General features: G+C 31.7%; 2 protein-coding genes across 2 annotated transcripts in view; one reads left to right on the top strand and one right to left on the bottom strand.

The window, feature by feature from the left end:
* Paics (PAICS bifunctional enzyme) overlaps nucleotides 1–5,177 on the bottom strand; it is a 49,248-nt gene extending 44,071 nt beyond the window's left edge. Inside the window, exon 1 of the mRNA XM_075371678.1 lies at nucleotides 5,020–5,177. Coding sequence (XP_075227793.1) covers nucleotides 5,020–5,038 — 19 coding nt within the window. The 5' untranslated portion in view covers nucleotides 5,039–5,177. The remainder of the gene's footprint in view (nucleotides 1–5,019) is intronic.
* A 77-nt stretch (nucleotides 5,178–5,254) lies between these two features.
* LOC142328135 (amidophosphoribosyltransferase-like) overlaps nucleotides 5,255–13,695 on the top strand; it is a 45,898-nt gene continuing 37,457 nt past the window's right edge. The window contains exon 1 of the mRNA XM_075371676.1: nucleotides 5,255–5,415. Within this exon, the coding sequence (XP_075227791.1) occupies nucleotides 5,413–5,415 (3 nt within the window). The 5' untranslated portion in view covers nucleotides 5,255–5,412. The remainder of the gene's footprint in view (nucleotides 5,416–13,695) is intronic.

Below are 13,695 nucleotides of genomic sequence, written 5' to 3'. Positions count from 1 at the left end.
TTGCTTCCTAACGTGTTGTAAATGTGGTAAAACATTTCATAATGGGATTGCAATGGGATCAGATTAAAAAATAATTTTGTAATAATTAGGTACAGCAGAATATTCCAATTGCTCCCTCTGTGGCAATTGCTAATTAAGATTCAATTAATGAAAACCCCCTCCTTCCAGACTGGGTCAATTGATGAGACAGAAGAGTAGCATGTCATGACATGCACTCCTAGTGCCAGCAAAAGTATGTACATGTTTCATCCTCTTGAGACAAATAAAGTAATATTCAGTTTGGACCACCTCTTGGAATAGAAGGTTCAGTGGTGTACTTACTATGAGGATTGATCACATCTATAAACATGATAAATATTTTTTCAGATTTTTCAGTCACTTTTTGACAACTGAGCTAGTCTTTCTCTACACGTTTGGAGTTTTATGACTAATTCATTACAGCCTTGAACCAGAATACAGTGAGTGACCAGCGTGGAACCATCAACTTCTACAGCTTAAAGTAAAATGTACTGTTGCATTTCATTTAAAAAATTAAGTCATAATTCCTGTAAAAAACCAGAGATGTGTAAGCAAGAAATTGGTGCAAACATTTACTTTTCTTAAACAAGGTTACAAGATTTTGGACACTTCCCACAAACAGTTGAAAGCATATGCTAAATATAATGCTGAGGAATTTACTTCTGATTAAAAATTTCAACAATTGGATATTTTGTATTCCCTAGAAAAAGATGAAGCTGTAAATGCTCTGAAAAAAAAGTTTGTTTTAAAAGAATCACCTATTCAGAAAAAACGACTATGTGAGAGAAAATACCCTCAGGAAAACTTAAGAAACCAGCAGTGTTCAAAAGGAAAATATTGAGCATGGGATTCAGATTGTGAACAAGATGCTATTCCTCTTCCTCTGAATGTGAAATTGTCAACCAATTGAAGGAAAAATTTAATACTACAGGTGATAAGGACATCAGGATTCAAATATTGACAATGCGCCCTAAAAGCTGGACTTTAAAAGACATTCAAGATGAAGTTGGAGTATCAAACTACACTGCAAGGAAAGCTAAAAGCCTAGTTAAAGAAAAGGGTGTCATGTCATGTCCTGATCCTAAATCAGGTAGAACTTATATTTTGGAACAGCAGAAAAAGTAACTGATCTGTAAGACAGCGAGGAAATAAGTCAAATAATGCCCAGAAAAAAAAAGATTTTATTTCTCTTAAGATAAATGGAAGACAAGAGCATGTTCAGAAAAAACTAATTCTTTGTAATCTCTGTGAAGCTTTTGCATTGTTTAAACAGAGATATCCATTGCTGAAAATAGGATTTTCAAAGTTCTGAGAACTCACGCCTAAGTACTGTGTTCTTGCAGGTGCAAGTGGAACCCACAGTACTTGTATATATGCAATGCACCAAAATGCAAAACTTATGGTTATGCATTGTAGAATGAAAGGACTAATAGAAGTTGATAGATCAATTAAGTTTTACAAAGATATTATGACATATGTAGTGTGTGTTAATTCAACTGAAGCTTGATACTTTGGAAATTGCAAATATTGTGCTGAGTTTGAAGAAGTCAAGGTAAGGAAGGATTGAGGAAACTTTCAAGCTCAACTACATTGAAAACATCACTTACAAACAGCGGATACAAGTTTAAATAAGAAAATCTCATGAGACATTAGTCAAACCTACTGAAGAATTCATCAGTATACTTTTTGAATAACTTCTGAAACTTCTTCAACACGCATTTCTTGCTAGTCAACAGTCCAATTACCTCACCCATCTGAAGCAATCTCTGAAAGAAGGTGAATATCTTATAATCTGCAACTGAGAACTATTCATTCATTCTCTGGGATGCAGCCCAAGGTTTCCACTGGAACAATACACAGGCAACAGTTCACCCCTTCACAATCTATTCCAAGACCGAACAACAAAAACATTGATGCATGCATCTCTTGTCATAATTTCTGACTATCACACGACATAATAGCAGTGAACCTTTTTCAGAAATATTTAATTAGTTTCATGCAGTCTAATTTTAAAACCTAAAACCTAGCCTGATCTATTATTACAGTGATAGTGCTGCCTCTCAGTACAAAAACAGACTCAATTTTCTCAACCTCTGTTACCATGAATCAGACTTTGGGATCAAAGCTGAGTGGCATAATTTTTGCTGCATGGTAGAAGTGCATGTGATGGTGTGAGAGAGACTGTTAAAAGACTTGCACCTAGAGTAAGTTTTTAAATGACCTACAATGACCAAAGCATGACTCCATGATAGCTGTAAGACTGGGCTAATGGACACACTGAGTCGATACATTTCCATTACAGTACAATTGAACAGAATAAAAGAGAAGAAGAGGCTTTATAGAGTAGGGCAATGATAACAAGAACTATATCAAGTACTCAGAAACTCTAGTCTTTTGTTCCATTGAACAAGAATCAGGTGTAAGTGAGGGTGTTTTCATTTTCTAACAACTCAACAGTAGCAAGCACAAAAAATATTGAGGATGATCTTGAATTCACAGAAATGGTTGGTTGGGTTCTTGAGCTGCAGATATGACGGACACTGGTGGTTGGGGTGTGTTCTAGACAAATAAGGAAAATCAAACAGTGAATATGAAGTTCTTACATCCACATGGACCTTCACCTTCTGTCCACTACCCAGACTTTCAGGATGTCCTTAATGTACATAGGAGTGATGTTATTTGAAAAATAGATCCCAGGGTAAATACAGGGAAGAGTTTAAAACTTCTCAAAGTAAGAAATGGAAAATGCTAACCAGACGTAAAAAAGTGTACATTGTGTAATTCTTCTGTAAATATCTTTGGATGCTATACGAATTGCAGTTAAGTAATGAGTGCATACAACTTCATTATTTTATTTCACTATGATCACAATCTCATTATGAATTGTTTATCACATGTACAACACATTAGCAAAAAAGTTTTTTTTTTCAAATTTAAAAAAGTACACTTGGATGTATTCGAGGTCAGAAAATATTTTGGTTATGTTGAACTATTAATGTCTAAAACGTTTGTCAAGTGATACATCATATGAATGTCCATTCCAAGAGCTTAAAATGAGACACCAAATTAAGCTCTCTAGCTCTTATATTAGCTGGGAAAATTAATTTTTTGTAATTACATGAACCTTGTTGCTTGTTGCAATTTTTTTCACTTTTTTACAGGGTCCTACACAAAAAAAACTGAGTAACTGAAAAAAGTATTTTTTTGCATCACTTTATAGATATGATCACGGCACGACCGTGTTCCATCAGCACATGCAATTAAAACATGGATATCTAATTTTGAGGAAACTGGTTCGGCAATGAAAAAGAAACCTCCAGGCCGTGAGCGAACCGGCCGTACACCACAGAATGTTCAAGCTTTACAAGATGCTGTCACACGAAGTCCACATCGGTCAATCCGTCGTCTCTCAGCATCTTTACAACTGCATAGTTCAAGTGTTCAAAGAATGTTAGTGAAGGACTTGCAATTCCATCCATACAAGTTGCAGATCGTCCAGGAACTAAACCGAACGATGCAGTTGTGCGAGCACAATTCTGTAATTTAATGCTTCAGAAGATAAATGAAAACGAACTATGGATGTCAGACGAAGCGCATTTCCACCTCAGTGGATTTGTTAAGAAGCAAAATTTCAGATACTGAGCACAAGAAAATCCTACGCAGCTACACCAGCGTCCGTTGCACAGCCAGAAAGTGACCGTGTGGTGTGCTATGTCATCTTACGGTGTTATAGGCCCTTATTTTTTTGAGGATGACAACGGTCTTGCGATTACAGTGACGTCGGCTCGTTACGTAGCCATGCTTGAAACCTTTGTTGTGGAACAACAAAAGAGATTTCCACCAATTCTTAACACAGCCTGGTTTCAACAAGACGGAGCAACGTCACATACTGCACGAATATCGATGGCAGCTGTACACCGATTGTTTGGACAACGTGTCATTTCACGAAATGGCGACAGATGGCCTCCCAGATCGCCTGATCTCTCAGCTTGCGATTACTTTTTGTGGGGTCATCTTAAAAGAAAGGTGTAGACAGTAGACCTGCTACAACGAAAGAACTGAAGGCAAAGATCCGAGAAGCAATTGCGGAAATTCCAGTTGAGATGTTACGTCAAATTTAACGAAGAGACTTCGTGAGTATTTACGTAAAAGAGGTCACCTGCAAGATGTCATCTTTAAAAAATAAACTAAAATGTATGTATCCTAAAATGGAAACATTTGTACAATTACATGAAATAAAATTAATTTTCTAAAAAAAATTTTCATTAACGTTATTTAATTTTTTAAATTTCCCGTTTCTTTGAATCAGCCTGTATATCAGGACAGAATATGTACATAGCTACCTTCAAATAGATATACCTTTCTTTGCACGGATATACAGGTGTCTGTATATCAATAACAAACTTAACAAAATAATCAACTTAATAATCTTCACTCTCTGTGGTCTATGTTTAAGGAGAACTCATCTTAATTCTAATAAGTTTATACATACTTTTTTAAACAAAGAAAATACAAAATGCAATTTAACTATGAAATACATGAGGTTCAGTTTTGAAGAATAAAAGTCTTTTTTTTTTAATAGTTCTATTTATTAATATTAAATATATTTTTAATTAAACCATCATTTAATTGCCATACTCTTAAAACTTCAATAATGTTAAAATGAATTAGTTCCAAACTCAGCAAGGAAAGCCAAAATGTTAGATCATTAACATTTGAAACAAAACGATAATATTACAGCAGTTAAGTGATAAAATGGATAAAATCGCCTGTCAGTAATTATGAAAGTACATCAAAGAAAAAGAAAAGGTTTGGAACACTAATATCTTCCCTATTTACAATCATTGTTTCATTTAATATCACTTTTAAACATAGCTTTTCACATAATTGATTTCATAAAGTTCAATTAGATTTAATTTAATCATGAGCCGGTAAAAATAGTTGAGGTTAGAAAAACATACAAACAAAAAGAAAAATCAACCTAAATTAATTTGTACTTACTTGAACTAATCAAAGGCATTTTTTATTTTTAGTAGTACAGATTGATAAACAAAGATCACAAATACTCTTCAAGAAATAGTCGACAGTAATTTAAGTTATTCTTTCTCGGAGAACTATTTATCCCAAACTGATTCCAACGAATGCCGTCATCAGTCATTGCCTGCCCTACATGTTGCGATACGTTGACGTAATCAAAATATAGTCAGATAAACAAACGGGTTTGTAGTGTTCAGCGAGTCACCGGTAACGCGGAATCTTGTGTATATAAAGTTAGTTGGTACTGTTTATTTTGCTTACAACGTGATTGTATCGGCTTATTGTTACAGACAGTTTTATAGCCAATATAACCAGTGTATTACTAAAAGTTTAATTATATAATAACTACCTTGCACAATGGTAAGCTTATATAACTTTTACTGTATTATATGCATGTTTCCACGTTTAATTATAGGTAATCATCTCATTATGAAAGATAATCTCTTATTCTTATAATCTTTTATAGTTAAAATTACTTTTTTTTTTGCTTGAGTTAATTCACCACAGAAGCTACTGAGAAGCTTGTACGTGGGAATATGGAAATGCAATTTTTCATGTGTAGAAAAATGCCATGTCTAACCAGGATTTGAATCCGCACACCAGGAAAAAAGGCAAAAATCTTAAAATTTTATATAATTTCTATAATTAAATTTTTTGGGTAAAGAGCTCTCCTGAACTGTAAGCTATCAGTTCAGCCAACTTAGATACTATTATGGAACATACCCGTCCGTTTATATGTAAAGTAAAAACACAAAATAGTTTGCTTCAGTAGGTGAATGAAATCAAAAATAAAGTTATAAGAACAGGACTACAAATAAACCAGTGTATTTCCTTTTTGTGTATTTTATGAATCTTGATGCATAATAATAATGAATCAATATAATATTAAACAGCATTTTTTTCTATTCTCTTCGGTTCTATTTCAGTTCATCTTTTATTGCTTTCTACAATTTAAAAATTTTCATATTTAGATATTTTACACTATTACAGAAAATGTTATGTTCTGTAACTATCAATTAGAGTTACTTGTGCGTTAAATATTTATTCTATAGTAATTACTTATTTTTAGTTCAGCATGAATTACTGTTATTTAAGTAACTTTTGGCAATAAGAGTTGGGAAAGATGACAAGGATAAAGTGATGACGCAGAAGTTCCCTTCCCTTTAATTAAAGCTATTTAAATAAGAACACTGGTAAAAAATATTTTATGGATTTAGCTAAGGACAAAATATTATCTCACTAATTATTATATTGATTAAATCATTTCAATGAAAATTTATAAATTTTGATCAGTATTATTTTCTAAGCTATAAATTAGAAAAAAGACAGATAAACAAGTTAAAAGACAGATTAAAAGGTTTAACATTTCAATTTTATCCAGACTTTAAATTAGTCTGTCTCTCTCATTCAAAAAAAAATCAAGCAGTTTTTAATGATTATGATTTATGGTTGAAGTTATTATGGGATTATTTATTTATTTAAGTTTGAAGTTTAAAAGGTATAAAATAATTTAATGTATAATTTGTTATTTTTGTCTATGGTTGAAATCAATCGATGATAATCAGTGGCAAAAATTAGTACCAATGAAATGATAAAGAGGGTTTTACTATTCTAAAAAGAAAAAAAATGTGTAAACGCTATTTATATTATTTTCATCAATTTTGGGTATTGTTTATAGTGTAGTTAATGATTTCAAAAATAAAGTAAAATGTTATTTAAATTACCCACAATCAAATAAAGATATATAACAGTCAAATTGTTAAGAAAAAAATAAAGATTTTTGTAAAAAAAATGCAAGGTGGTGCGTGAACAGTAATGTATTTGATTTGTAAATTTTTATTTATACTCTGTAGCTGGTGTCCCGTATTATGAAACCCTATACTATTTTGTGTGTGTTTCAAATTATACGTGATTACATTGGAAATGGCAGCACATATCAAGTGGGTGTATTTTCCCTTTCCACTACACCACCTTTCACCATATTAGTCAGTTTAGCTGTGACTTATAATAAATATCTTCTATCTCCTATGCACTAAATAGTCGTTTATGGTAAGTCTGAAAGCATTACGGAAATACAATGTATATTTTAAGCTGAATTTCATATTCAATGGATTCCACCTTTATTCATTTATAAGACAGATTTAAAAAGTTTGGAGCCTTCAAAGAAGTCTGTACTGTAAGTTTCACAAGAAGTATTGTTTCTTTGTACAGTTTAATGGGTTTACATTTCATTCTTAAAAAATTATTATTCAGTAAGTTATGTAAACATGGCAAAAAACATAAACTCAACAATCAGGGAGAGAAAAAAACACCAGATACTATCGGAAAAGCCTAGCATGTGGTTGGCCCAGCAAATGATAACTTTATACAATCTTGAATCGAAAACACCATTGTACTTTAATTAGAGTTAAATCTTAATATTGCTGAATATATAAGAATGATTTTGCTCTTTAACTTCTAGTTTAATCTACCTAAGTTACAAGAGATAATATAAAGTTTTTAAACAGAAGATTTGGTGATGATTTCCAGTCAATATACACAGACACAGGATTCTGGAGAACACCTTTAATCCCTAATTTAAATTATTGTGGCTTTTTTTAATAAAGTTACCAAAAGAAAAACTCATCATTTGACTGGTTGATACAGCTCACCAAGATTCCCTATCAAGCGTTAGTCGTTTCATTTTGGTATACCCCCTACATTGTACATCCCTAACAATTTGTTTTACATATTCAAAACATTGCCTGCCTGCACAATTTTTTCCTTCTACCTGTCCCTTCAATATTAAAGCAACTATTCCAGGATGCCTCTTAATATATGGCTTATAAGTCTATCTCCTCTTTTAACTATATTTTTCCAAATGCTTCTTTCTTCGTTTATTTGCCGCAACACCTCTTCATTTGTCACTTTATCCGCCCATCTGATTTTTAACATTCTCCTATAGCACCACATTTCAAAAGCTTCTAATCTTTTCTTCTCAGGTACTCCGATCGTCCAAGTTTCACTTTCATATAAAGCTACCCTCTAAACATATACTTTCAAAAATCTTTTCCTGACATTTAAATTAATTTTTGATGTAAATAAATTATATTTCTGACTGAAGACTTGTTTCGCCTGTGCTATTTGGCACTTTATATCGCTCCTGCTTCATCCATCTTTAGTAATTCTACTTCCCAAATAACAAAATTTTTTTACCTCCATAATCATTTCTCTTCCTATTTTTACATTCAGTGGTCCATTTTCGTTATTTCTACTACATTTTATTACTTTCGTTTTGTTCTTGTTTATTTTCATGCGGTTGTTCTTGCGTAGGACTTCATCTATGCCGTTCACTGTTCCTTCTAAACCATATATGATGATAATCGGAATCTTGCATTTGCCTTTAACAGGATATTCAGCACAATTGAAGGGACTATGTTGAACTCATTATATAAAAAAACTTTCCAAGTAATTTTTAAAAAAATAAAGTTAGACTCACGCTCATGAAATCTAAAAAAAAGATTGCCTTACATAGGAATATTGTATATTGAACACATGATTTTAGTATTTTGGGCTAGTTGTTTTGCATTCCGCACCTTTTCTGAGCAAGTTGGGCAATGTTAAAAATAAATTTTGTGGCACTCTTATAACACCTCTTTGAGGTTTTAAATTTTGTTTTAATTTATTCATAATTACTTATACTTCATTTGCTAGTTTTATAGAGAAACTAGTTTCTTTTACAAACAAATAGTTTAAAAACATTTTCTCATAAAATTTACAGTTGGCATGTATCGATAACAGCCACGTTAGAAAGTAAACTAATGCCTCAGTTAGAAAGTAATCTATTCCTTTGATTATTCAATGGATTATATCTAATTATCTCTAATTATTGTATCAAATTTAACCTAACTGAAACAGCGTACTCCTTCACTACTATTTTTGACCATCAAGAAATAAGTTAAAAGTACAGCTGCACATTTTTATGTGATTAATACTTGTTACTCTATTATGATGTAAAAATCATTGCAGTAATTAATGTTTGATTTTAAATTAGGATATTATCTTTCTATTTCTGTAATGAAATTCAGTAGTTAACTTTTGTCGTTGAGAATGTGTTAAATGTAATGTTTGTTTATTGTTGTATGGGGAGTCCTCACCAATTGATTATCACAGTTTTAATTTTTCATGTGTCTGATGTATGCAATGAAGTTATAAAAGTTATGGGTGAGATATTCATGCATGTTTAAACCCTTGAAAAACCAAGTTACAGCATCAGATTTGCCTGTGAAGAGATAATAAAAACTGATAAAATAACCTGTTATTGAGTCTGCTAGGACATTCAGAATGTAAAATGTTTTATAAGTTCTTCAGTAGCTAGTTTGTCTTAATCTTGGCCACTTTCCAAACGAAAGAATGTCAGCAAATTGAATATTTTCTAGTAAACTTTTACAGCATAGTAGGCTTATGAACCACATACTGGGATACAGTAACCAAAAGAACTACTGTACAAATTTTATCAGTCAACTACATATAAGATGTGCTTACTTTCAATATGATGTCCAGGTGTAGATGTTACATCACTACTCTTTTCATAAGCATCTAAATCTGCCGCAAGTTCAGAGTCTTGTATTTTTGCACGTATAGAATGTAGAATTTGCTTAAGCTGACTTTCTGTAAGTAACTAAAATACAATAAAATAAAGTACAGTATTAATATAATCATAAGAGTAATCAACTTAACTAGATACTTTTAAAACGTTTTAGAAAAAAAGAGCAAAGTTAGAAGTAGTATCTATACTTTACTTAACATAAGAGAAACTGGATTATACAAGGTGGAATAATTGAGTGGCTTGTTTCCAAAACCTGCTTTTTCCATTCACCAATGTTTTCCCAGAGAAGTAAAAAAGTACTGGAGAATATTTTGCAAACAACATTAGATAATATTTTTATATATTATGGCTCTTTTTATATCTTGTGGCTATTTAAGTAAACTAAAGACTTGCAACCTGTTAATTAAAAATAAAAATAGTGATGTCTAAATATCAACAAACTAGTTTTGAAAATAAAATAGCAGATATTGAAAATAATTGTAAGTTATTTATAATGTTTTTTTAAATAATGTTTACGATGAAATAAAGAAGCATCTTTTTGTTGTACATTGCTGATAAAACAAAAATGCAGGATAACTTTTAAATATACTAAATTTTAACTTTTAACAGATATATAATTAATTTCTTGTTAAACTTACCACGTGTTTGTTAAAAGTTATTTTATATGAGTTTTCTTGGTTGCCATATAGACTCAGTTTGAGTGGAAATTGAACATTTTCAAACATGATGTTTTTATTTTTATAAAGAATTTTATAGAAGCGTAAGAAACATATACTGTCATTTTAGTAATTTAATTTTAAATCCATTTTAAACCTTTATCTATATTTTAAGAATTGTTATACTATGGGAACTACAATCAACTGCAAATACATATTTTCTAATAGCATACAAAAAACCAACAGAATTAAGAACAGTTTGTTCCTTTATGTAATGTCTTTTCAACTAGTCCAAATACTCTGTTGGTAGGCATGTATTAATAATAACTTTTTACTGGAAAAAGCCACTTGTACTCAACATTCTTAAGACAATCTGTACAGCATGAACACCAGATATAATTTTTATTTTGATGGGTGCAGGAATCATGTACAATCTCAATTTTTTAATGTTTTCACCTGTTAACATTGGTATTAATTCATAACTGAAAAAATGCCCCACACTAGGTGTACTTTTAATTGGAGCCACATCAAAATTTATTTTCTATTTTCAGTCCATCTATAAAAATGCACTACCTCAGGATTAAGAGAATCAGAAGTTAACAATGACAGTAGCAAAAGTAAAGTATAATTTGCATAGCATAGAATACTTTGCCCTCCAATTGGTGTTAGGGGTTGATTTGCATTAGGTCAAAATTTAGCATTATGGTACCAATAGGTCTCAGTTAATCAGTTAAGTTCCTGTAATAACAGATCCATATTGACTTTATACAGCTCACAAACATACATTCTTTGCCTTTCTTCAACAATATTATTAGTATGCTTTAAAATATTTTGCACTTGCAAACACTCACTACATTTATTGATTTTCTTGGCACCAAAGATTAGATTGAAATTGTCAAAACATTCGATAGTATGTGGCACTTATATTTGTCACAGTCAGTTTCAAAAACAAACTCCCATATATATATATATATATATTTTTTTTATTTACTAAATGATCAGGTAAAAACAACTTTACAACAGGATTTTTTTCTGTCCATAATGTTTTAATTTGAGCAATTGTCATCATTGATTATTGTTCCTCCTCTAATTTCTGTAATTTGTTCATTAGGCAGTAACAAAAATTTGGATGGGGTTTTCACTTTGCTCTTCCCAATATCAAGAATGTTTCCTTACATATTCTTATAAAACCATTGTTAGTCGGTATGCTGTAGCTACTTCACCAATCTCTCTTTCTCATATGTTTAATTTTCTTCTATGTTATTTCTAGGTACAGATTTTACAAATAAATTCTATAAAAATGTGGTCTTGAACTGTATCATTGTATCCAAAATTTGTCATGAAAACTCTGCTTATAGGTTCCTGGAACCTGATCAATTTTACAATAGTTGTTGGTAGTGTTGAATGTACAAAAACTTTTATAGCCTTTGTTCTTGATGTTTTCTTACCTTGTCAATATTTCCATTTTTCTAAACATAATTTACTTTTTGTAGCTTTAACAAAACAAAAAGTAACTGATTATGATTTAATTATTTCATGAAGGTAATCACTGTATGAAACTATATTTTTTATACACCTAAAAATATAAACAAGACATAGAAGCACTTTATAAATAAAAACAATCTAAACCTCCAACAATAATCACAGAATATTCTGTAGTACAGCTCTTCCCTCCAACAGACATCAGCTGTTTAACAGGTTTACCAACACTCAACATTTAATATTTGTAGTATTCAATTTTATATCTTGGAGAGAAGTGAAGATGCCAAGAGACTGGAGGAAAGGATTAGTGTGCCCTATATACAAGAAAGGTGACGAGTTGAACTATAGCAATTACAGGAATTATTTGTTAGATTTAGCCTACAAAGTCTTCTCTAGAGGCCTGACAAATACGTTGAGCACTTTGGTGGAGGGAATAGTTGGAGAATATCAGTGTGGATTTAGGCCTGGTAGAGGTACCATAGATGAGGCATTTGCACTATGGCCAAGGAGATGCTCTATAAACATGATATAAGTTTACATTTGTTATTTATTGTCTTTAGACAGGTTGAGTAAAGTTACAATATTAAATTCTTTAGAGTTACAGTATTCCCAAAAAATTGTGAAGCTGGTGACGATGTCCAATTATGTAGGTGTAGTATTGAGCGATGGAAGAAATAGTAGAGAGTTTGACACAGCAGAAGGAGTTTGGCAGAGGGATGTGCTCTCAGCTCTGCCCTTTAACCTGGTGTTTTAAAAGGCAGTGGAGAACATTGATATGAGAGGAAGTATCATATACAGAATGGTACAAGTACAGGCATATGCGATTGATGTCCCGGTAATGAGAAATGAAGGATCCTTGAAGGGGATAGTTATACAAATAGAGAAGAGACAAAAAAAAGTTGAACTAGAAATAAACAAAAAAAAAGTATAAATATCTTAAGTTGAACACTACAGAAGGAGAAGGACAAGGAAATGAAATGAAAATTGGGGTATACACCTTCAAAAATGTCAGAAATTTCACATACCTGAAAATGGAAATTAACAGTAACAATAAAGCAGTCATAGAAATTAAAAGAAGAATTATGCTTGGCAATCATGCTCACTTCACCATTGCTAAATTAAAAAGGTAAAACATGAAGTACCAAAATTAAAATCTATGAAACCTTAATTCGACCAGTCATGACTTATAAATGCAAAGCACGAACCTTAAACGCAGGAGACATTAAGGCTTTGACAGTGTTAGAATGGAAAATAATAAGGAGAATATATGGACCTGTTTTTAAAGAAGGAACATGGAGGAGGATAACAAGGAATGAGAAAGTAGAGAGAACATTGCAAGGGTAAAATATAGTAACAGTAATAAAATTACACAGAATTGGTTGCCTGGTTCACGTCGAAACAGAACAGACTGCAACATAATGCATGGAGGAATAGGAAGGATTAGAGAAGAGGTAGGCCAAGAACACACTGGCTCCAGGATGTAACAAGATATCTGATAGTGATTGGGGGGGGGGGATGAGAAGATGGAGAGAAGTGGCGAGAGATAGAGAAGATTAACTTCAAAAGTAACTGATTATGATTTAATAATTTCATGCAGGTAATCACTGCATGAAACAGTGGTGAATCATGGAGGAGGCAAAAGCCCAGCCTGGCTGAGCGCCAGAATGCATACACACATACAATTTTATATCCTAGAAATTTTAGCCAAAAGTATTTTAAATGTACATCAATTATAACAATTATAAAATATGGAGGAGAATAAACAAACTCTTTCTTGTTTAGTTTCAAGGTAAATAAATTCTTTTTGTATAAAAATTTAGCAGAAATAAATTCAGCTGGCCAAAATGAAGAAAATGGTATATAAAAATTAATGATTGTTTAGGATATTTTTGAAGATATTGCAGAAAAAAAGAG

Source organism: Lycorma delicatula, chromosome 7, assembly GCF_047948215.1.
Source record: "Lycorma delicatula isolate Av1 chromosome 7, ASM4794821v1, whole genome shotgun sequence".
Lineage (NCBI taxonomy): Eukaryota > Metazoa > Arthropoda > Insecta > Hemiptera > Fulgoridae > Lycorma > Lycorma delicatula.
The sequence above is the reverse complement of the archived record's forward strand: the minus strand, read 5'-3'. Positions and strand labels throughout refer to the sequence as shown.